Source organism: Pithys albifrons, chromosome 16 (genome assembly GCF_047495875.1).
Source record: "Pithys albifrons albifrons isolate INPA30051 chromosome 16, PitAlb_v1, whole genome shotgun sequence".
Lineage (NCBI taxonomy): Eukaryota > Metazoa > Chordata > Aves > Passeriformes > Thamnophilidae > Pithys > Pithys albifrons.
In genome coordinates this window covers 394,681-418,617 of record NC_092473.1, presented here as the reverse complement: position 1 = coordinate 418,617, position 23,937 = coordinate 394,681, and the positions used below count along the sequence as shown (strand labels likewise).

The 23,937-nt window shown below is 45.6% G+C and overlaps 1 protein-coding gene across 3 annotated transcripts in view; it reads right to left on the bottom strand.

The window, feature by feature from the left end:
- XPO6 (exportin 6) overlaps positions 1-23,937 on the bottom strand; it is a 54,578-nt gene that overhangs the window by 10,501 nt on the left and 20,140 nt on the right. For 2 of the 3 annotated variants that reach the window (XM_071571429.1, XM_071571430.1), the window contains exons 4-15: positions 23,535-23,732; positions 20,802-20,961; positions 20,376-20,453; positions 13,752-14,205; positions 11,196-11,322; positions 10,042-10,151; positions 7,961-8,069; positions 7,137-7,229; positions 5,132-5,201; positions 3,461-3,620; positions 1,694-1,786; positions 194-338 (exon numbers count right to left, since the gene is read on the bottom strand). In XM_071571429.1, coding sequence (XP_071427530.1) covers positions 194-338; positions 1,694-1,786; positions 3,461-3,620; positions 5,132-5,201; positions 7,137-7,229; positions 7,961-8,069; positions 10,042-10,151; positions 11,196-11,322; positions 13,752-14,205; positions 20,376-20,453; positions 20,802-20,961; positions 23,535-23,732 — 1,797 coding nt within the window. The remainder of the gene's footprint in view (positions 1-193; positions 339-1,693; positions 1,787-3,460; positions 3,621-5,131; positions 5,202-7,136; positions 7,230-7,960; positions 8,070-10,041; positions 10,152-11,195; positions 11,323-13,751; positions 14,206-20,375; positions 20,454-20,801; positions 20,962-23,534; positions 23,733-23,937) is intronic. The other variant, XM_071571431.1, reaches the window with a different exon arrangement.

Sequence of the window (23,937 nt, the reverse complement as noted above, 5' to 3'; positions counted from 1 at the left end):
TCATAAGTCAGTAAGTTTCTTATTCTTGAATTAGCTTGACCCACAGTGCTATTCAGAACTTCTCTTGGCCTCACCCTTCAAGACATTTGCTGTGGCTCTCTCAGACCCACCCCAAGAGTCCCAGCATGGTCCAGAACAGACCTGAACACTTGTGGGTCACCTGCTGCAGGTGGAAGCCCAGTGGCAGCAGTACCTTGTTGCTGATGAGGGGGGTGATGGCCTCCAGCGCTGTGGACACCAGGGAGACGAACTGCTCTGGGTTCTGCCGGTGAACTTCGCTGTAGAACTGGGCCAGCCAGTGAGTGTAGGCCTGCAGGGCTGCCAGGGACTGGGCATGGCTGGGGAGAGGCACAGCAGGGTCAGGGGTGTGGGTAAAGGGGGCACAAACAGAAGAGCACAGTGCTGAGCATAGTGGGCAGTTCTGACACCATGCTGGAAAAGAATATTGGTATCCTTAAAAAAATCTCACAGCTTTGTCTTCTAAAATTCCTTACTGCTGTTTTTTTCATCCTGGCCCCTGTACATTCAAGGCATATTTCAAGTTGTGCAGCAACTGGACTCACTCACTGATCCACAGTATTGAGCCAAAGATATTAATTGATAAGGTCAAACTATCATCAACTGGGAGACTGACTGTAACCATATTTTATAATGACACTTTTATCACAGCACCATATTAAGTCTGAGTCAGGATGTTTCAGGTAGGTGTCCTCCAAATGTCTGACAACGGGCCTTTGTCAGGAAAGCATGAAAAAATGAATCACAGGTTTTTTAGGGACATCAGACTGAGAAAAGGATGAAAACTCCTCACTAACAGCTCATGGAAAACACCTCCCCAATTATTTTCAACCAGAAAAGGAAAGAGATCATTAAAAGAACACCATCTGCATGAAACTCAGTGCTATTAACTTGGGACTAACATGAAAAATCTAGAGAACTGTACAATGAAATCGAGTGGGGTTTTCAAGAAGCTGCTATAGATGTAATTGCAAACTAGAACATGTGTTCAAACCTTCAGTTTTGCCCACAAAACACCAGCTGGCAGGAAACAGGTTTGTGCTACACAGCCTTAGGAAGTCTCTAAAAGGCTGTCCCAGTGGTGATCTATCACCACCAGCACCAAGATTTCACACTTAATGTCAGTGTCTGGATGGCAGGCAGTCATTTGTCCCAGAAAAGGCTTGCACAGCTAGCACATGTTTGTCTTGGAAGCCAAGGACTTGAAACCCTCAACTAGGAAAAACATCTTTTACCTGAGCCATAGATCTGACTTTGGTAGCAAAAAAATCCATAAACTGGAACTACACACCAACAGTGGATACATTTCTTTACAATATCACTATTGTAAAACTTATGTAATCTGCAATTACACTGCCAAAGAAAGAGGCTTTTACAGGGCATAAGCGAAATTTGCTTTCAGACCTGATATAATGGGCACTTTTACTTCTTAGTACAAACATATTATTCTTTAAATGACCTGAGTACATCCCATAGAAGAAACAGTGGTCCAAAATGCTGGCAGTAGCCTCAACTTCTACCAGTTAAAAGAAGGTGCCCTCCTGGTGAGCTACCAACAGTTGCAGAGGTGCCAACGAGGAGTCAGAGCAGCAGATGCAGGAGATCTAATGCTCCTCCAACCCCATGGAGGTGCCCAGTTTGGTGCCATCACTTGCAGAGTGTATCCCATACTCACACATCAATGAGGTCAGGTTTCAGTACAGAGGGGACTGCAGTTTCAATGTTGTACAGTTTAATCTGGGATCCATATAATGTCACTTTTACCAGCCTGGAAGTGAAAGCATATATGGCAGTGTAAAGGGATTGTAGTCTGGCTACACACATATACAAATGAGTTCCAACACCTGATCTGGATGCAGCTCTTCCCCAGTCTGTGTCAATATTCAGCTCATATACAAACAAGACTTAGACCATTTAGTTCAAAGTAAGTCAGCACCTACTGCACTGTTTGTGATCAGAGGGAACAAGTCTGATGTTCCTGTATGAAAATGAAACAGCATAACCACAGCAGCTGTGCTCAAACTCAGCTGTGAAATTCTGCAATTTGCAACTGTGTGCTAATTAAGTTTCTTGGAGAAGAATAAAATGTCTGCCTTTCAGCTTTCACAGGTCTTTTTATTTAAGAAAAGAATCACAGAGTTGTTCAAGTTGGAAAACAGCCCTAAGACCACCAAGTTCAACCATCAAAAGAAGTTTCAATGATTTGGTTTTCAGAGATACAACTCTAAAGTAATCAAACTCTGCATGTCAATTCTTTGCATCACAAATGCAGATGCTGGAAAAGAAGCATCTTGATGATTTCAAGTGACTGGTTTTACTTAATCTCTGATATTAGTTGTTTCTTTCGTTAAGGATTTGGGAAACAGCATCATAGAATGGCTTGAGTTGGAAGGGACCTTAAAGCTCATCTTGTCCCACCCCCTGCCATGGGCAGGGACACCTTCCACCAGCCCAGGTTGCTCCAAGCCCCATCCAACCTGGCACTGGACATTCCCAGGGATTGGGCAGCCACAGCTTCTCTGGGCAACCGGTGCCAGGGCCCCCCCACCCTCACAGGGAACAACTTCTTCCCAGTATCCCATATAAACTTACACTTCTTTCTTTTTTTGCCACTAAATGTAGTGAGGTTTTGACAGACCATCACAACCCATGACAATTTGTTGTGAAGGTTTTACAAGATGCTTGGCCTCATCTCCCCTTTTGGGTGAAGCGAGGCGAGCAAAACTTCACAGAAGGGATATAAGGAGAAATCAGTGTTTCCATGACATTACTGTAGGGTACACGTGGCTGGAGGGAGTTAGGTTCAGCCAAGGCTAACAAATTAAACAGCCTGACCTTGAATGTGTCTAGGGGCAGCCACAGCTTCTCTGGGAAACCTGTGCCAGGGCCTCCCTCCCATCACAGGGAACAATTTCTTCCAAATATCCCATCTTAACCCTGCCTTCTGCGAGTGGAAAGACATTCCCCCTTGTCTTGGCACTCCAGGTCCTTGTCCAAAGTCCCTCTCCATCTTTCCTATCAGGTCCCCTCAAGCACTGGAAGGCCACAACCAGAGCCTTCTCTTCTCCAGACTGAACGATTCCAATTCTCTCAGCCTTTCCCCACAGCACAGCTGCTCCACCCCTCTGATCAACTTGGTGCTTCCTCTGAACTCGCACCAGCAGCTCCACACCCTTCCTGTGCAGGGTCCCCAGGGCTGGAGGCAGCTCTGCAGGTGGGGTCTCACCTGAGGTGGCGGAGGGGCAGAATCCCCCCCTCCCCTGCTGCCCACACTGTGGGATCAGCCCAGGTTGGCTTTACAAATAATGTTCTGCCAACCAATTTGTTCATATCTCGATTCACCCATAAAAAGGGGAGGCAGAAAAACCCCCTCGTTTTTCCCAGTGCTGCGGGGCCAACTGCAACTTGTGCTGCTCATGGGACAGGAGTGCCCCATACCCACCTCTCCACCACGGTGAGGGCATCGTTGAACCTGGCAGCAAACACGTCCCCAGTGAAGTACTCAGCCAGGCGCCCCACGGCCTGCAGCAGCGAGCTCAGGTCCCGCAGGGAGCAGTGCAGGCGCCGGCAGTCGTTCTCGGCAGTGATGTTCAGCCTGTGCCCTGAAACGACAGCAGGTTCACTTAGCAGAAAGGCCCAAGTGTAAATTATCACTAAGAGTGGTCCAATAACCACTGACTAAGAGCTGAAAATTCACATCTGTGCAAGAAAAAAAAGCCATGTAACTTTGTGACTAATACTTACAGCCCTTTGGGATGGGAAGCCTAATTACAAAGCTACAGGAAATGCAAAGTTTATTCTAATTACATTGCAAGCATTCTTCTTAAATTAGCTTGGCAGTGGGTCACAGTTCAGAGAGCAGCACTGTCCAAGGACTGCAACACTCCTGAGAAAGACAATTCCAACTGCTCTGACACTTCAGTTTCCTCTTTAAAGGCCGATACAGATGTGGCAAACTATTTCAGCCTCTTATACTTTTACTTTCTTTTGTATGATACAAATGCCTGCATAACCAAGAGCCTTTCTGGTTACCTGCTGCCATCAGAAGCAATCCCAGTGCTGAAGAAAGGGGTTATCCACGTTCCTCCTGGTGGCTACAGTTCCAGTGATCCAGCAGCAGATTTGGAACAGTGAATTTGCTTCTGATGTAAAGTATTATGTACTTTCATATTTCTCAGATACAAGAAACAATCCAATAATTGGATTTGCCAGTCTCATTACCCACACAGTCCTCCTGCTGCTCAGGGGTGGATACCTGGGGTCAAACATTCCAGAGCTTTTACTAAAAAACCAGGTATGTTCTGCAACACCAGTTTTCAAAGAAAACGAGATTGTCTTTCCACTCACTGAATTTAACCTCAGATTAGGCTTTCAGCAACCTCTCAACTTTGTGCCATCAACACCAAGAACAGTCTGGACACATTCCTGTGCCATGTGCTCTGGGATGATCCTGCTTGAGCAGGGAGGTGGGACCAGGTGACCCACTGTGGTCCCTTCCAGCCTGACCCATTCTGGGATTCTGCGCTGCTACCCAGGGCTCAATCCACAAGCTGCATCTGAGATGCTGCTCCTGATCCAGCAGCTGAACATCCAACCCACACCATGGCTTCTGATACAGGTTGGTGCTATAGCACTAAAAACTCATACATCCTAGGGCTGAAACGATCCTAAAAGTAGAAGTACTTTTTCCAGAACTGTCTATTAAAACAACTGCCATTCTGCCACGTGCTGCAGCATTGAAGATGTGACAAATTCCTTTACTGGACACATCAGACAATTTTGATATTACTTTAAGCTACAACCTTCCCTCACGCAGATCTCACTACTATTGCTTTCCTTATTTCTCAGGAAGGACTTGCAGTATTTGATTTGCACCTCTACTCTTAACACACCTGGTATCTTCACTTCAAGTACTAGAACAAGGGAACAACCAAACCAATAAAAAGAAATCACAGTATTAGATTTTTGTCAGCTGTTGGAGTTAAACTACTGAGCCAACATGTGTTCAGATCCTCAATGAAATATGAAAGAAGCAACACCAAAGCAGGTCTTGTGTGTTTTTGAAATCATCAGTCAAAGACTGAGCATCACAGTGTTGCACAGTGGTTATTACCTGTCCCTGAAGTGACCACGAACTGCTGGAGTCCCAGATACACTTCCAAGTTATCCTGCAGAACTGGAAACTAGAAGAGACAAAAAATGAATGTGATTTTGGGGCCTGGCAGACAATTCACACTCAACTACTGATTAATCTGTCAGAGCAGAGTTTTCTGATTTCTCCCTAGGGCCTTCACGCAGACATCAGGAGGAAGGACAAGTTGCTGGGCTCTGGGCTGATCCTGTATTCCACAGCTTTCCAGGTCTGGGCAGCTGTCAGGACAACAAAGATCACCACCCTGAAGGCACTTCTCTGTGGCAGCTCTCCTCTTCCCACAAATACCAGCAATCAGCTTACCAAAATAATGGTAATAAAGGGGGAATGAGGGCACAGCATGTCTCCACTGGCAATATACAGCTGGATGTACAACCCAGCCCAAGGACAGCAGAGAAATGGCAGAGTTTGCAGTGCAGGGAGTCTGTGCTGCATCCACCTCATCTGGAAGTATCAGCTTCTCAGAATGAAGTTCCCAAAATATTATGCAACCAGAAAGTTGAGTTCAGTGCCACTAACAGAGTGGAGAAGGGAAACAGCACTCTGCCTGCGAGCTGCATCAGCTGAAACCCCGTGAGGAAAGCAGCCAAGGGAGCAAACACCACAGTCCTTGTGCATCCTGGTGTAGGACCAGAGTGTCAGCCCAAATCCAGCACTAAGGAGTGACACCAAACACACGAGGTGCTGGTGATACTTCAGATGAAGAGCATTTTTCAGCCCTTTTAGACTGGCTCTATTTAATTTCTATAGTCAAAAGTAACCACATTCAAGGTGGTTGGTTTTATGGAAGTTCACTCCATCAGAAGGAGCCTTCCCTTGCCCAGCATGGGACAGAGTAATGGCAGCTGTAGTCCACTGCTGTAATTACTTGCTACTACAGACTGTAGCCCACAGCCCTGTAGACTCTAGGAAAGCACTGGGACCTGATTGAGAACCTCCCACACCACATGAATGAACAATGCAGGGCTCAGGAAAGCTCCCTACCCAGTTTCCAACATGCTGTGCCTAATTAACAGTGCAGTGTCTTTGTATAACTGCCCAAGGGGAACTATTTGAAAACCTGGAGTGTTTTCCTTATGTGAATGTGTTACTCCAAGGAAGCCACATGCTCTCCTCCATCTCACCCATATGCTCCCTAAACACCCGCTGACTCACAGTGTGGCACCACCATCCACAGCAGCTTCTACTTTTGTTCACTACTTCAGAGCTTCTAGTGCAAAAAGGCACTGCAGGTCAGGCTTCTTCTGCAGCAGCTCAGTTTTCTCTGCTTCTTGGGAACACGGTTCAGAAGTCACAGTGTATGGTATTCCCAGGAGAATTAATACACTTGCTCTGAGATACCACTGCTGTTTCTCCTCCTATTCTTCTCACCCAGAAAAAACATAGTGACTGTGAATTCTGGACTACATTTTCAACCTCAAAATCTGCTTCTCAGAAACTGCTGTGATGCTACAAACCCAGAAAACTTTTACACCATCAAATCTGGCAACAGCAGCTCTGGCTGGAGAGAATTGCTTATCCACGTTTACCAAATCTAATTCACAATTGTCCCAGGCCTCTCCAGCATTTATGTCTAACCTTTCACTTCAAAGATTCCATTATCCTTCAAACCCTTCAAACTCATCTGCCCAATTTACAGGCTGCCTTCAAGAAAAAAGCCAAGATAAACAGCAGGGAGCAGCTGCTGCCAAACATCTGCACTTGAAAGATGGGACTTTCTAAAGAGTTCGGTGTCCAGCAAGTTGGACACCGGACTACTCTCTTTAAAACACACCAAGAAATCCATCAGAACATTTTTTTCCCTTAAATTTCAAATCTTGCCTTGCCAAGCTTTGCATTCAAACCCAAACTTCCCTACTTTATTGAAACTGAGGTGTCTATTGAACAGCTTGCAACAAGCTCCAACAGTTGATGCTCATTTCACATGGCACTTTTGGCCGGGATAACTACTTGGGTAAGTACTTACAAGTGTGGAGAAAGCATGAGTTGGCAAGAGCTCCATGACTTTGGCCACTACTTCCAAGCTCTGGCGCAAGTACCGCTGCCACTCCGTTTGCTGCTGCGGGAAGAGACACCAAGGTAAGGACAGCACTTCCAGAGGGAAACAGAGAGCCCTGGCTACACTGGGAGGTCTTACTGGATGCCTGGGACTAAGGAGCTCCTTTCTAGAACCTGGCTTTTGGTGACACCCAGATAAAGAAGATACGACTCAAGACATCTGATATAGAATAATTTGCCAAGCTGTGCTTTGGGCACAAGCGGTCACTCCCAAAGCACAGCCACTGCTCAGATGACAAAACATCTGTTCCACAGCACAACCTGCTCTGCCAGGGCTCTGGCCTCATCCATTTAGCTGCCTACTCCACTTCTCCACTTAACAGCATGAAAATAACCTTTACCAATACCAGCTTAGGAGAAATAAGCTTAAACAGAAGCAGCAATATCTACAGCTTCAAGCTTTTGTCTCAAGAGATATTTCAGCATTTAATTTCCAAAGCAACCAAACACAGACAGTTAAAGTCTCTGACAATCAGAACATAAGGATTTATATTTCCCCTCCATCAAGTTAAAACCAAAGGTTGTATCTTCTCAATGAGACTTTAAGGATAATTTTGTCAAAAGCATTTCAAGATGTTTTACACCTTGACCCCCCCCCCACAATGGAGTGAAGAAGCGGCTGTGTCGCTTTGTACCCTAAAGTACAAGTTCTGGGAAAGACATTCCAGGTGTTAGCAGTGCAAGAGTTAATGTGTGGACCTGCAGCTGTCCTTGTTCAACTCTGCTCCTTACATCATCATCCAGTGTCTCATCATCCAGTTCCTCCAGCTGTGCCTGGTTATACCTGAACTGGATTCGATTCAACACCTCTGTCAGCAACAGAACCAAGGCATCTTCGTACCTACAACGATGGAGAAGACAGAGTTGGATAAACTTCCCCCTTCAGTAAAGGAAATACTTAAAACAGAGTGACACCAGGCTTACAAACCACAGAACAGGAAGTTTCATCTGTGCTCCTGTGGTGTAACCACTTCCAGACTGTCGAGCTCAGCGTTCACACGGCTCTGGGCGTGCAGGAAGCCAGAGCTGGTACTAAGGACAGGTAGCTCTGACAAACACCACCAGCTCCAACCACTTACAAGCTTCTTGTATTTATTTCCTACTCTGACTTATCTCATAGAGCTGCTATTTGTTACAATACTCTCCATAACAAGCCATTTGATAGGAAGACAACATGCATTACACGCGGATGAAGAAGAGGAGCGGAACACCAGGACTGAGAGCACCAAATTAGGAACAAATCATAAAGCTCAAACACAAACACCTACTTGAGAAATGCAAACCCCACAGTTCCCACGCTCAAAGGAAGACCTGTCTGGTTTAAGGTAGTTCTGTGTTTCTTTGTGGCTACGATGCCAGGCTGTCTGTCAAAAACCAGCTGCTTTTGACTAGTGTGTTCAGCTACGTTTCCTTCTGCACTTGATGGAACACAGTATGACACAAGGCATCGTGCTTTTAAACCTCAAAAACCTGACCAAGACATCAGATTTTTAAAGTGGTAGCAAAGAGACTTTTATCAAAAGAGAGTCCCCCATTTCAGGATCAGCGCCTACAAGGAAAAGCTGCCACAACTGTTGTACTTAATACACACGAGCTTCAGGGGTAGCAAGTGGAACTTTCAACTCCTAAACACATCAATATTTTTCAGGAACACATCCACTATTTAAACAACAATTTTAAAATCCTAACTAAATTTAAAAAATCCTAATTAATTAATTAGTTATATGAGCTGTGTGAACACTCCTAAGTACTCAGTAACTTACTGAACAAGTAGGTGACTTACTCAGTGGTCTCCTCCTCTAATGTGTGCTAAAATGAGCTTTAAAATTTGCTAAAATGTGATCCTGTTCTATTTTAGCCTACAAAGCTTCCTTCCTCAGGCTGCAAGGTTCACACACAACACATGTAAGTGACAGTTTTTCTACCCAAATTTGCTTGGTTTGAATTCTTTTGAATAAGTGTGAAACACTGAAGTTTTCACTTTTTATACTTCATCATTTTAGGAAAAGGACTCAACCACATGTAAAGCTGCACTAAGCAAAGGCTTATTTCTCACAGCCTTTTCATGCTGACCATGAAGACTCTTTGCTGCTGGGGTTTTGGGGCAGTAAAAGGGATCCAGTGGAGAGGCTTGGCCACTTCCTACCATTTCTCACTCTCTCCAATTCTTTTACCACAGAATTGCAGAATGGCTTGAATCGGAAGCCCACCTTTTTCCACACCTTCCACCAGGAGTTTACATCTCCTAGTCCTGATCCTTCACATGCTGCCTCTTCTATCCAAACATCTCGTGTGTTTTGTACTAAACTTTGATTATTACAGCCAGAATTTGGAATGTACTCATGCAGTTTATTCCCATTACCTGCCCACATGTCTGAAACTCTGTGCTTCCTTTCTTGGCATGAACTACTGAGAAAATATTCAGCCAACCCGTTCCTGGAATGGCTTCATTTCTCCTCTTCCACTTGGATTTGGGCTTTGGAAACAGAACTTCCAGAACACAGGGCATGTGCTAGCTTGGCCATAGGGATGAATGAACATTTCCTGTCACTAATTTTTGACAAATACCACAGATATTAGAAATCCTTCCCTGTGAGGGTGGGCAGGCCCTGGCACGGGTGCCCAGAGAAGCTGTGGCTGCCCCATCCCTGGGAGCGTCCAAGGCCAGGCTGGACGGGGCTTGGAGCGACCTGGGGTAGTGGGAGGTGTCCCTGCCCATGGCAGGGGGATGGAATGGCTGAGTTTTAACCCTTCCAACCCAAACCATTCCATGATTCCATGCAGTCCCATCCTGACAGCTGCCCAGTTCTCACCTATTGAGCACTGCTTCCTTGTCTGCCAGGCGACTTTTAATTTTGCTTGTCAAGTAGTCCAAGAAGAGTGTCCAGATGTCCAAGCAAGAGAAGTAACCTTCATGTGTAGGCTGAAACACACCAAAATTCATAGTGAATATTGTGATCTATGGCAAGATTTTTTTTTAAACATTGAAAATAGCAGTTAGCCTGCATTTTAATCCATGGAAAGAGCTTCTTGCTTTATTGACACATTTCTAGAATGTCACTGGGGAGATTTAGAACTGTCAAAAGAGGAGCAAGAGCTTTTGTACGAGGGTAGGAACCCAGGAATTACAAGGCTGGTCTCAGAATTAATCCATCTCACAGCTTGCAGCACCACAATCCTGACATTTCAAAGCCTAAAGGGGCTCCAAGAGTCCTGGACAAGGGCCTAGAGAGACAGGAAAAGCAGGAATATTTTCCCACTGCCGGAGGGCAGGGTTAGATGGCATACTGGGAGAGAATTGTTCCCTGTGAGGGTGGGCAGGCCCTGGCACAGGTTGCCCAGAGAAGCTGTGGCTGCCCCATCCCTGGAAGTGTCCAAGGCCAGGCTGGACAGGGCTTGGAGCAACCTGGGCTGGTGGAAGGTGTCCCTGCCCATGGCAGGGGAACGGGATGGGTTGAGGTTTAAGGTCCCTTCCAACCCAAACCATTCCACAATTCTCTGATTTTATAAAGCTGTTTCCTTGTCATGATTGTTGTGTGTTGGCATGTGGGGCTGAGCTGCACTGTGACAGCAAGGTAACATGGACCAAAAGCCAAAGAGTTGGGTTTTTTAACGCTAAAACTAAAAGTTATAAGAAAGTCACAGATTCAGGACAAATAACAGCATCCCCAAACACAATACAAGCAAGTTAGAGAGACTTCTCCAGATAGCACTGTCCATTCCAAAGACTAGAAAAAAATTAAAGCAGAAGCAAAGTTCAACATCAGACAGGTTATCCTTGCAGGGTAACTACATGTGACCTCTGTTCCCAGTTAAATCCAAGAGCACACAAAGCCATTTCCAAGTCCCCAGTACCACCAGTGAGACAAGCTAATTGCTTTTTTTTGGTTTAACTGGGGCAAGCGAGCTGTCCCTGCTGAGCAGGGCAAGAGAGCAGACTGGGAAAAATGATGATGTAAGGCTGTACCTGATGGAAAGTGTATTTGAACAGCAGTGCCAGGAATTCAACCACAGGGAACTGGGAGTAGGATTCAATTCTTCGTAGGTGGACGCTCACAAAGAGACGGAGAAAATCTGTGAACTTCTCAATGTAGCTACAAGGGAAGTGAGAAGACTGAGAAAACAAGGAGGATGCCACAAGGAAAAGCAATTTCACTGAAATAGCAATAAAAGTCACTCAAAATTCTTTCATTAAGAAGAAAGTTACAATTTACTGCCATTAGAATAATTGAAATATAAAGCCCTACAACAATTACCTACAGGACAGGCAACCCTTCATTCCTTTAACACCTGAAACAGCAGAAAAGACAGTCCTGTCAAAAGCAACTTTAATATTCAGATAAATATCATTGAGTTCAACCAGGCCTGCAAATAAGCACAATGCCCCCACCCTGGAGAAGTAATTTAATAGCAATGGTTGTCTTGCTGATGGAGAGAGGATTAGTGACATGAACTGTACTGCTGAGGAATTCAGCTGGAAGCAGGACGTTAATGCAGGAAAATTAGCAATATAAGAGTTTTACATTTACACGAGGTGGTGGGAGAGCCATAGAGTTGGGAGCTGAAAGAACAATTCCTTCTTGCAGTGCAGCTATCCAAAAGTTTCTGAGCTGAGCCCAGGCTTGTGACTGAATTGGGGTATAGAGAAAGCATGGAATTACTCAATGGATGGATGAAGTGCAAGGCCCCAGAAGAAACCTGCCACCAAAATCCAGGGACTGCAGCAGGAACATGACCTTGGTGAAGGCATGGAGGGTTCTTGAGGGAAAAATAGCCAAGCCCACAGAGGGATGAGCTTTTACTGGGGAGTAAGAACACACCCTGCACAACCTGAGCTTCACCAAGGTTAAAAATCATCTTCAAATCCAACTATACAGAAGGAGTTTAATACTCCATTGCAGCATCACATACACACGGCGAGAGCTCCATCAATACAACGGCAAGTCCATCATTCCCACTGCAAGAGTACTTCAGGTTTTTCTTTTAAACAAGAACCTGGGCTTAGCACAGTTTCAGACACACATGAACAGCCTGGTTTGACTGTACTGTCTTGCTCTTGCCTTCTGCAAACTCTTTGAGGTTTTGGTTTTTTTGGGAATCCCCTCTCTTTCTAACAAAAACTCATACAAGACCAGAGGCATTTCCAGCTAACTCAGAGCTGCAGCACTGGGGCTTGTTATAAGCCTACAAACCACACGCTACTTTGAATATGTAAAAAAGATTAAGTTCCTTTTTTATTTGGCATTGCCTACTTGACAAGAAATCACTGAACATACCTGTCACAGATCAAAGACTTCAAAAGTAGCCAGTAAAAAAAAAATAGAGTCCAGACCCAAAGACATTCTTCATCCTTTTAATTTTTATTTTCTACACAAGCTGTAACCTGAGACCAGTGAAATTCTTCCTCACCCTTAGCTCTGTCTGCCCTAAAGCCGCTTCTCCAACCACTGAGCCATTGCTTGGATCCTTGGTAGCCACTTGCCATATTTTGGGATCTTCAGAGTCAAACACAATTAAAGCAAAAAGCAATTTAAAGTTACTCTTTCCTGGACTAGTTTGGCAGTTCCAAAGTGCTCAGATGACACTGATATTTTAACAGAATAAAAATAACTATCGTCATGAGAATAAGGGAAGAAAGGCACCCAGGGCCTGTGGGTTCTGAGGACACCTGTCTACTGAAGTACTAAGATACTCAGCACATTCACACAGTTGCAACCTCTTTGCCAATGTCAGCACCAGCCTTTCTGGCAACAGCATCAAATCACCACCTCTTCTACCACACTGCCAACACAAGGTTTCAGCCACTCAGCACAACTGTGAGACAAGTCTCACCTTCTCTCATACAAGTAGGAATATTGGATATAAAAGAGTGGAGCTGTTTCAGGGAACAAAAGATGGCAGTAAATCCCTGCAAAATGAGAATATGCAGCCTCCAAAGCACTGCTGCTTCCCTGCTGCCTCCAGACAACCATGTGGACAGACTCGGTAGTAGGGCCAGTGCACAGAGCTTCCCAAGCTGCATTTTGATTTAAAAGAAGTTAAAATAAAAAAAAATCAGAAATGGCCATGGCTCAATGAAGGACAGGAAAACTACTAGTATTTTCTTTCAAGTCATGACTGGCAGAATATCTCCCCACTGTGAGGTTGAGTTGGGGCAGAGAAGACAGACACTGACCAGGAGAAAGGACACTGCAGTGCTTTTACCACACTGAGCCTCTTCTGTGTTGTTACAACAGGTTGAGCTCTTGTGCCACCTCAGACCTGCAGTCAAACAGCAATGGATCGGGAGGACAGGGGAGGAAGAGGACAGGAAAGAACACAAACCTGAGCACCCCCAGGTCCTTCAGCAAACTCAATCCCTTACCAGAACCTTACCTGTGGGCACCTACCTCTCTGCCTGGCTCCCCCAGCACAGTACTCTGAAAAAAAGGTCATTAGACACACCATGCATGACCACAAAATAACTGACACAGTCCTTCAGAACGTATGAGGCCCTGGCACTGAGCTGCTTGGCTGCTCTCACCTCTCATCCAGCTCCTCCAGTCGGCTCTTCACCGTGTGTGCATTATTCTCCTTGGTGATCTTCTGCAGAAGGTAGAAAGTCTGCTGGAACATCCGCAGCAAGTACTCCTCGAACTCCATAGGCACACAGTTCTTGGACATGAGTTCGTTGATGCAGGCCATGGCCAGGACGCCAAGCCGGCCCCGCTCCGGCCCCAGCACCGTGGTCTGGCTGCTGCCATTGACTGAAGGCATCTTGCGCACGCGTGTGTCGCAGCCGAACCGCGCAAAGTGGAAAATGGTGGTGAGCAGGGATGGCGTGATGCTCGTGGACAGAGGGATCCAGCTGAAGAGGTGTGCCAGGCACTCCAGTGCCAGGGAACAGACATATTCACTGTCTGTATCAAGGATGGGGATTGGCTGGTTCAAGAGTTTGGCTGCACTGGGACTCTGCAACAGGCTACTCAACAGGTCACCTGGGGGAAAAACACACATAAATCAGGGCAGAGACACACACACTGCCAGTCTCAGTTGTCACCAAATATTAGGGAATAAACTCTCCAACCAGTTTTCTTGATTAGAAAGCCAACATTACTTTATTAAGAGCACTGGGTGTGTGGGAATAGCTCCACAAATCACGTTTGTTGGCTTAGAAAGCCAACATTACTTTATTAACAGCACTGGGTACAGGGGGGTAGCTCCACAAAACAGGCATGGCCAGCAATCAAACACACCAGGTTACAGTCATGAAACTTAGACAGATTCATCCCACTCCTGAATACATCCATATATGCCAGCTATCTCTGTGAACTTATTTGGATATGAGTAGGGGTCTTTTGAGGGTATTTGGGGGTCATTTGGGAACATCCCATTCCACAGATTTCCCTTTTATGGTTCTGGATCTTCTAATGAAGATCCTTGAGAGTATCTCAAGTATGTGGTCAGGTCATGATGTGCTTCTCTTATTGTTCTTTGCTCTGACACACAATCCTGGTTCTCGAAACTAAGACGTGTGCTTGTACATATTAATCACTGATTTAGGGATCAAATGCTATTGTGAAAAAGTTAAAAGAATTTTCTAACAGCTTGCCCCATTGCTGCATAGACTCCTTTTTAAAGAAATGCCACTTGCTTAGTTACACAGCTGGAAAGCAAAAGCCACCACAGCCTCTGGTTGTCCTGTGCAGAGCCACGAGCTGGACTTCGATGATCCCTGTGGATCCCTTCCAACTCAGAAAATTGTGTGATTCAGCAAGTTAAAAATATTTCTATGAGATGAACTGGTGATTTCTGCATTCAGCAATTAGCTCCACACAACCTTTCGGGCCTTACTGGGAAGGACACTCATGCAGTATTTTGGAAAATAGCAATGCCATGGGGTGTATTTTAGGAATTTCTTCTAAAATTCTTCCTCTTCACAATGTTGAGCATCCCTGATGTGACCCTGGCGCAAGTTCTCTGGTACATCCACATTACACTGAAGCTTCTGCTTGCCCATGACACTCGTGGGTGATCTAAGGGCAGATGTTCCATGTCAGACCAAAAGCTCTTTCTCACAGTGACCAAATGCCCACGGTAGGCACAGATCACATTCCCCAGCCTCCAACCACCTAGTGACAAAGGTTTCCCAAGGAAGGTGGAGTCTGAAAAATTCCACATAGCCTCAGGGATTTACCTTTCATGACTTTCTCCACTCTCCAACTGAAGCCACAGAAACCGAGTATTTGCAATATCCTGTGACAGTTCCACAGCTTCACTACAAAGCTGGTTTGTTTGGGGTATGTCAGTGCTAGTTTAATTTTCTACCTCCTGTACCCAAACAGGGGACAGAAATAACCTCTGCATTCACCTCTGACATGTCGCTCTGTAGGTTTCTACTACTGTTCCTCACTCTCAGTTGGTCAGAATGAAGGTTCTATTTCTGCTATTACTTACAGGGGTGCCACTGAAAACCTTCAATCATCTTTACTGCCCTTCTACAAAGCTTCCCTTGCTACTCTGCACCTACTGATAGAGGAAGAGTAGAACTGCAGCCACTGTGCAAAGTGCAGATGAGCCTTAATGCCACAGAGAAGCACAGCAGCCACCTATTTTTGACAGCTGATCTGAATTTTCTGTAGAATGATCTGGCGTGATGCTCAGAATTTAAACCTGCCTACTTCACAGTGAACTCTCCCCTTACAGCAAGAGGGGACCATTTCTACTCACCTTTTATCTCCCACCTCTAACCAATTCAGCAGCAATCCAGAGACTTCCTTATCCATGATGGCTTTTGCTTTCTCAAAAACTTTTAATAAGAATCCTTGATGAAAGTTCTATGGAATCAAAGGGACACCACCAGCCAGGCGGCCCTTCCCACAGAAGCTGCCCAAGATCTCCAGACTTCACCTGCTGGAAACTCACCTTCCCTAGGTTGTTCAAGACATTTCTCTTCCTTGAGTATAAACAACCTCTTCATCTTTAAAAATCTGGCACTTGTTACACTACAGAATTTGAAGGTTTCAGAAAAACTGAGTGATTTTTTTATGAAAGTCAAATGACCCAATACAGAGCAGTATAAAAATAACAGGTATGATTTACTGAGCTATTTCCAAAGTACTCAAGAGTATGAATGATGAACAGATTCCTCCTAAGCCTGCATTTCTCATCAAGATCGATGGTGTACATCAATATATTCATAACTCAGTGCTGTACCTTATCTTTGCTTCTTTCTCCTCTGCTCCAGAAACGGAAGGCATCACATGGTTTAGGCTGAATGAGACAACCCTGCACTTTAATCTTACACTGAAGCAGCCCCATGGTGACATTCACATCTCTGCAGATACTGCAGGGCAGGAGCTGCTCACATTGTGCTTTTACAGATCTCATGGAGTTCAATGAGGCCAAGTGCAGGTGCTCCACGAGGGTCAGGGCAATGCCAAGCACAGATCTGGGCTGGGCACAGAAGGGACCAAGAGCAGCGCTGGGAGAAGGACTGGGGGTGCTGGTGGGTGAGAGGCTGCACCTGCCCCAGCCATGTGTGCTGGCACCCAGAAACCCCCCCTGTGCTGGGCTGGTCCCACAGCCTGGGCAGCAGAGGAGGGGGGATTCTGCCCCTCTGCCCCCTCAGGTGAGACCCCACCTGCAGAGCTGCCTCCAGCTCTGGGGTCCCAGCAAAGGAAAGACATGGATCTGTTGGAGCGAGTCCAGAGGAGGCCACGGAGATGCTCCAGGGCCGGAGCGCCTCTGCTCTGGAGCCAGGCTGGGAGAGCTGGGTGGGTTCACCTGGAGTCCTGAGAGCCCCTTCCAGTGCCTAAAGGGGCTCCAGGAGAGCTGGAGAGGGACCTGGGACAAGGACCTGGAGGTACAGGACAAGGGGGAATGGCTTCCCACTGCCAGAGGGCAGGGTTAGATGGGATATTGGGAAGAAACTCTTCCCTGTGAGGGTGGGGAGGCCCTGGCACAGGCTGGGCAGAGAAGGTGTGGCTGTCCCATCCCTGGAAGTGTCCAAGGCCAGGTTGGATGAGGCTTGGAGCAATCTGGGATAGTGGAAGGAGTCCCTGTCCATGACAGGGTTGGAATGAGATGGGCTTTGAGGTCCCTCCAACCCAAACCATTCTGGGATTCTTTCAAATGTTCAGTCCAGCAAACTCCATAAAATCAATAAGAACTAAAGATTCTCATTTTTCAATCCATCAATTCCAGAAACTGTAAAATTATGTTCCTGTGACTCACAGCATTTTGTCCAAGTGCTTTGCACACAGTTAAATTACTGAAGCTCTAGGTTTAGGGGATTTTAAGTATCTTTGCAAACAGGTGGATCAGCTGCATTCATGCTCAAGCAAAAAACTCTCAGAGCCTGGCTCTGCAGCAGCAACTATTTCTGTCACTCCTTTGCTTACCATACCTGAGTGAATATGCCTAAGGAAGGTATTCATCAGCAAATGTGCTATAAATCATTCAAAGACATCATTTGGAGGCTGAGATTATTGCTGAGTAATTGCTATACTGATGCAGTAACTCAATTGTTTTCCAGCATGGGATATTATCAGAGTTCCTTTGCTTAAGTGATATGAGAAATTAGTTCAATGTTGTCTTCAAGTGCTATTTAAAACTTATGCAAGACTTAAAAGTCACCATTTCACTCTGTCTCCTTGTGCAAAAAAGGCAAGGAAAGGTCTTCCAGGTTCCTAAAGAGATTTGGGCTCTGATGGAAGATATTAAACATTTATAGGGAGTCTGGAGCTTATTTTGCCTCTTGGAACATCTCTAATTTCACCTGAACATACAGAGAAAAGGGTGGTGGCCTCATCTAAGCAATAAAAAGTTCAAGAGTCGCCAGTAAACAGGAATATTTTGCTGCATGAATTGAGTCCTTCAGGAACACAGAAAGTGGGCAGAAGTGGATAAGAGGGAAGCACCTGTAGCTCCTTTTGGAAGTGGTGGAATCATGATCCCTGTAAGTGTTGGCAAGTCACACAGATTTGGCACCTGGGAACATGGTTCAGTGATGGCTTTGGCAGTGCTGGGTTAAGAGTTGGACTCAATCTTACAGTCTTTTCCAATGTTAATGATTCCATAGTTCTGTGACTAAGAACATGGAAGACAACCAGTTTTAACATGGAGAGAGTAGTTATGACACAGCACTGAGAAAAACAACAGAGAAAGTTTCAAATGAACAAGTTTGCACAGGCAGGACCCAATGAAACAAAACTTGAACCTGTAAAGGAACTGTCAGTGTGGTCCTAATTTTGAGCAATTATCTTGAAAACACTCTGAGTAAAAAAGTTTGTTTTCCCTGAAAGGGGAGGAAGGCAAGTCCCAGGGCAGAAATGCAGCCTGGTTTCAGTTTGAGAAATACGATCCCACACGGGGAACACACAGGTGGATAAAAGCTGCCTCAGCACAAGCCCCAAGGGACTGAGGGACATCTCCAACAGGCTTCCAGAAAAACTCGCCCAGATTCTGTTCCACTAGTGCCCTCTCCCAGCACCACCTTCACTACTGCCAAGTGATACTACAAGCTTTGATGCTTTCTGTTAATATTTCTTGTTCAAACTCTACCCACCTACATCGAAATCCACTCCCCCACCAACCCAAAGAAATAATTCTTCCCATTACAGTTCATGTTTTGTATATAAATATAAAAGTCACTTAAGCTCTTCTACAGGAAAGAAGCACTTGAAATGCTGCTCAAACTTCAGTGTGAGGGTTGTACCAACCAAAACATTAAGTGTCTAAAGCTGACTGGTGCAATCCGGCCACAAGGAAGTGACCTGCAACTCCTTACTCAGCGTTTAAGGTCCCAAACACAAGTGAAATGTAGGACAAGGACAAGGACACAAATACATGTTCTCCATTTTGAATGTAACTAAGCAATAGATATGTAAATGAGTTTAGATCAGAAAAACACCCACATAAAAGTGTAAGAGGAAGAGGTAGGAAACAAACTTGAACAATAAGAAAATAGAATCACAGAACAGTTTGTGTTGAAAGGGACCTTAAAGCTCATCTTGTCCCACCCCCTGCCATGGGCAGGGACACCTTCCACCACCCCAGGTTGCTCCAAGCCCTGTCCAACCTGGCCTTGGACACTTCCAGGGATGGGACAGACACAGCTTCTCTGGGCAACCTGTGCCATTTCACAAAGTCTTAGCTACCTTTATATTTTTTTCCTAGGGAAGCTTCAGTTTTTACCTCACTGGCTGATGACGAACAGCTGAAATTCAGAGGACAAAGCCAACCCCATGCAAGGCCACAGGCTTGGGGAACAGGGGCTGGAAAGTTGCTCAGTGGAAAAGTGTGCCCAGATAGGCAAGAGGCCAATGGCACCTGGCCTGTCCCAGCACTGGTGTGGCAGCAGAACCAGGGCAGTGATTTCGCCCTCCCTGCTGAGGCACCTCCAGTCCTGGGGCACTTCTGGGCCCCTCAGGACAAGATAGACACTGAGGGGCTGGAGCATGTCCAGGGAAGGGAACAAGAGCTGGGAAGGGGCTGGAGCAGCAGGAGTGGCTGAGGGAGCTGGGGGACTCAGCCTGGGGAAAAGGAGGCTCAGGGGGGACCTTCTCACTCTCTGCAATCCCTGGCAGTAGGGGGGAGCCGGGGAGGGGGTCGGGCTCTGCTCCAGGGGACAGAGACAGGAGAAGAGGGAACGACCTCAGGCTGTGCCAGGGCAGGTTCAGATTGGATATAGTGAAAATTTCTTCATGAAAAGGGTGGTCAGGCCCTGGCACAGCTGCCCAGGGCAGTGGTGGAGTGCCCATCCTGGAGGGACTTAACAGCCATGCAGATGTGCATTTGGTGACATGAGTTAGTGGTGCCCTTGGCCAGTCCTCAGGAATGGCTGGACTTGATGATCTGAGAGGGCTTTTCCAACCTTTATGATTCCACAATTCTAACTCACTGACATTAAGGCATTTTGTCTCTGAGGACAACAAGCAGCTCTGTGTGTCCTGTTCACTGAGGTGGCATTTGCAGTGGGGCACCTCCTGCAGTGGAAACTGCTTCTTCATGTAGGGCTTTTCTTTCCAATCAGGAATTTGGTGGCCTGGGAAAAGCTCTAAGAAAGGGTAATTACAAGAGGCTAGACAGTAAAGGAAGGAATCTGTGCCTGATATTGCAAGTTTAAGTACATGGAAATACCACCTTGCAGCCTAGTTTTCCTTACCACTTTCTCCTGAAGTCGGGGATGGTGGTGGAGTGGCAGCAGTGGCACTATGCTTGTCCCAGATGCTCTCCAAAATACCTGGCCAAAGAGAGATTCTTCAGAACAGGCTGGTAAAGACAGAGTGATGTAACAACCAGTAGAACACAGCTTTAGTGCTTTGAGAAGGAACACCATGTGTATAAACACTCAATAATTTCTTTGGAATCACTAAGAGAAGACGACCTCCACCCCTCTTCACAGAGGGGACATATGGAGCTATGCCGCTGCTCTGCCACACAATCCGGCTCATATGAAGCTGACCCAAATGCCTCAGGGTAGAGTTGAGTGTTCAAACTGCAGGAGCAGCCCACATGTTGCTTCACTGCACCCCAAAAGTGCCAGCCCAGCAGCAGCTTTGGATGGTGAGGTTGGTGCAGGAACTCGTACCTGTGAGCAGCCCAAGCACTGTCTGCACCTGGTCCAGGAGCAGCTTGCGCAGCTCCTCCTTCCGGGCCACGCTCAGATCCTCCCGCGGACATGCCAGCTCCTCTGACGTTGTTTTCAGCATGATCAGTCCCAGGGGAGTGGTCACAGGAGACTGGATTAACTGAGGAACACAAGAGTGGAACAGGTGATGACAACAGCCAGCTGACAGACAGGGATTATCAGCACTACTCGCAGTTTACAAGAGCTTCAAGACTGGGAGTGTATCAGTTCCCACAGTTTGCAGAGCTGCATGTTGAGGGGAGAGAACTGCAAAGATTCCATTTTGCCAGACATTAATCTACGATGTTGCAACAGTTCAGGCCCCATGGGCTTCAAGAGAGCTTTCATAATGTCATTGCACACATTCTGTGGCCTGGCATGTTTACCAGTAACAGTGTGTTCCTTCTGCTGACATCATCACTTCTCTGAATTGCCTGAGCAGTGGCAGTGTGGCCACGGCAAGGGCTGTTCCTGCAGGTCAGGAGCCTGCACCATCAGCCAGCAGCTTCCCACTGAACAGCCCAGCACTCCACACACACACACCAAGAGCTGCAGCCAGGATCAGATGCCACCAGAACACAGCAGAGGGATCCAACCTCTCCTTGTTCTTGAATTGCACCTCAAACTGGGAATTGTATTTACTCTACGAAGTGTAGAGTAACTTTCACCACATGCTGGAATAGGACTGGGAGAAAAGATGACTTTTGCCTTCATTAGCCACTGGGATATTGAAGACTCATTCAAATGGGACAAAGTTTTATTTCCTGCTGAAGGACAACTCTGCTCTTCACTGCTGACCTGAAACATCCAAAGTGATTTATGCACCACTCCCTCTAGGAGAAAAAGCTCCAAAGCCAATCGTAGTTATTGCAAATAATCTTTGAAGTCATAATTCTGTAATACAGGCTGACTTTGGTTCTAATCCCCTGACCCACCAATGCAAAGCCAGACTGACTTAACACTGCTAGGGAGACACAGTTTGGTGAAACATGTGGGGAAAAAAAAGCCCATCTAAAAGCTCTTCATCCAGATGTCCACAAGTTTGGCTTTTGGAGAGGAAGCCTCATGGTACAGGAGCAGACAGGTGAAGGACTAAATAAAACACACAACTGGTTGGTCAGTTGCGAAGAGGCTGAACATGTCTCCAGATATTTTCTGGCAAATCCAGGCAGTTGCAGTAGTACTAGGCACTGACATTGTTTAAAAACAAATTCTAAACTTCTAAGGAAGTAGCACTTTCTATGTAGAATTACTGTGTTTGCATAATGACAATAGAGTAATACAATTTACTTTTCCACTCCTGCAATGGTTAAGTAAAAAGGTCTAGAGACTATTCAGAGCAGCAAGATACAATTTAATCCTAAATAATCAAACAGTTGCTTCAAATTATTGCAGAAAAAAGTCTGGAGACAGAACTCATTTGCAATTCTAAAAGCAAGCCAAGCTGCTCCTGTGCTCCTCTTCAATGTTTTCAGGTCTTGGAATTCAGTATTAGTGTTTTTCTTCCACTTTCTCTGGACATTTTTGGAATGTGTCTGTTATATGAATTAATTTATGGGAACATTTCCCTCCACAGCTGAGTTCACAACGAGAGGCTTAAGGATAAATAGATTCCTAAAGGGAGCTCTGCAATTTCTTAAGATGACCCCTAGAGTGCAAGAAAGGTCAGTGGAACTCAGGAAGCATTTCAGTTCAGATCCAGGTGAAACGACAGTCAAAACAACAACGATAGACAGTCATCTCAAAATATTTGTTGTCAGATTGACAACTAAGGCAACAACTGCACCATGTCACACCCCAGGAAGCCCTCTGAGAGTAAGTACACCAGTTGCTGACATATCTCTGTAGGCCAAATTACCTTTTTTAATTCTGCAATTAATACTAGATCCATTTGTCTTAACAAATAAACTCCTGACACTCAACAACCTAGATTTAAATCACTGCCCTGTGTCTTGGCCAGGGGCTTTGCTGCATTCAGATTATGTCATTATGTCAGCAGAAAGAGACTGTGCAGCACTTCAGTTTACACTCAGCCTCTTCAAACTCATTAGGAACCACTTTAAGGGACCTGGAAACAAAATACTCCAACCAAAAGAGGTGATTTGCATCAGCCTGGTCAGGCTGCAGCAGCAATGAGCTCAGCCTGCCTCAGGATTCTATGGGAAGATGCTGAATTGCAACCAAAATTCCAACTAATGGCAAGGTCCCAGTCAGGATCCTCCAACTCATACTCGAATCTTTCTGCAAGAACCCTCTTAACCACCCTAATAACATCCCATTAGTGACTTTACACCATGAGGTATCAGAGATTTTAGGGTATTTCTGGCTATTGGATGAGAAATCTTCAACAGCCACGTTGAGAAACTTCACTTTTGAAAGTCACCCAGTGACACTTCCACAGTTTTACTGAATTTTTTCCTTTAAAGAAGAACCTGCAAATCCTTATATTTTCAAGAACTACCTCATAGTATTTAAAATTCAAAGTGCAGTTTATTTGTTTCACTTACACTACAAAGAAATGTAACCTGTAGGAAGTCAAAGTTACTCCAAAATTAAAAAAGGAAAAGGAATTTACAAAGCAACTTTGGTTTTCACGTATTTATTTGAACTTCATCAAAGGAAGTCACTAATTAAAGAAAAAAATTGATGTTTCTTAATGGAAAAATTGATTTGGTTCATGGACAGACTTCTTACCTGCAAGATGTTAGTGAAGAAGTCATGGTAGAACATGGGCCAGTCCTGGCGGCCGATGTCCACAATGACTTTGCAGAGCTTGTTCCTGATGAAGTAAGGCAAAGTTTTGTGATGAGCCAGCAGGAGCTTGGGCAGGCAGCTGCGGATCTCCATTTTGTCTTGAGATGGGACCCCAAGCCACATCTTATTGATCAGGTTCTGGAAAAGAAACAGACCTCCCAAATGAGCTCATCTTAGATGTGCTTCACTGAACTCAAAAACTAAGAGAACATCGACATGTAGAATGATGGAATCCTAGAATGGTTTGGGTTGGAGGGACCTTAAAGCTCATCACATTCTCACCCCCTGCTAAAGTAAACAAACTTCCGCGGAGACAAAGGACTTCACCAACAAGCTTATGAAG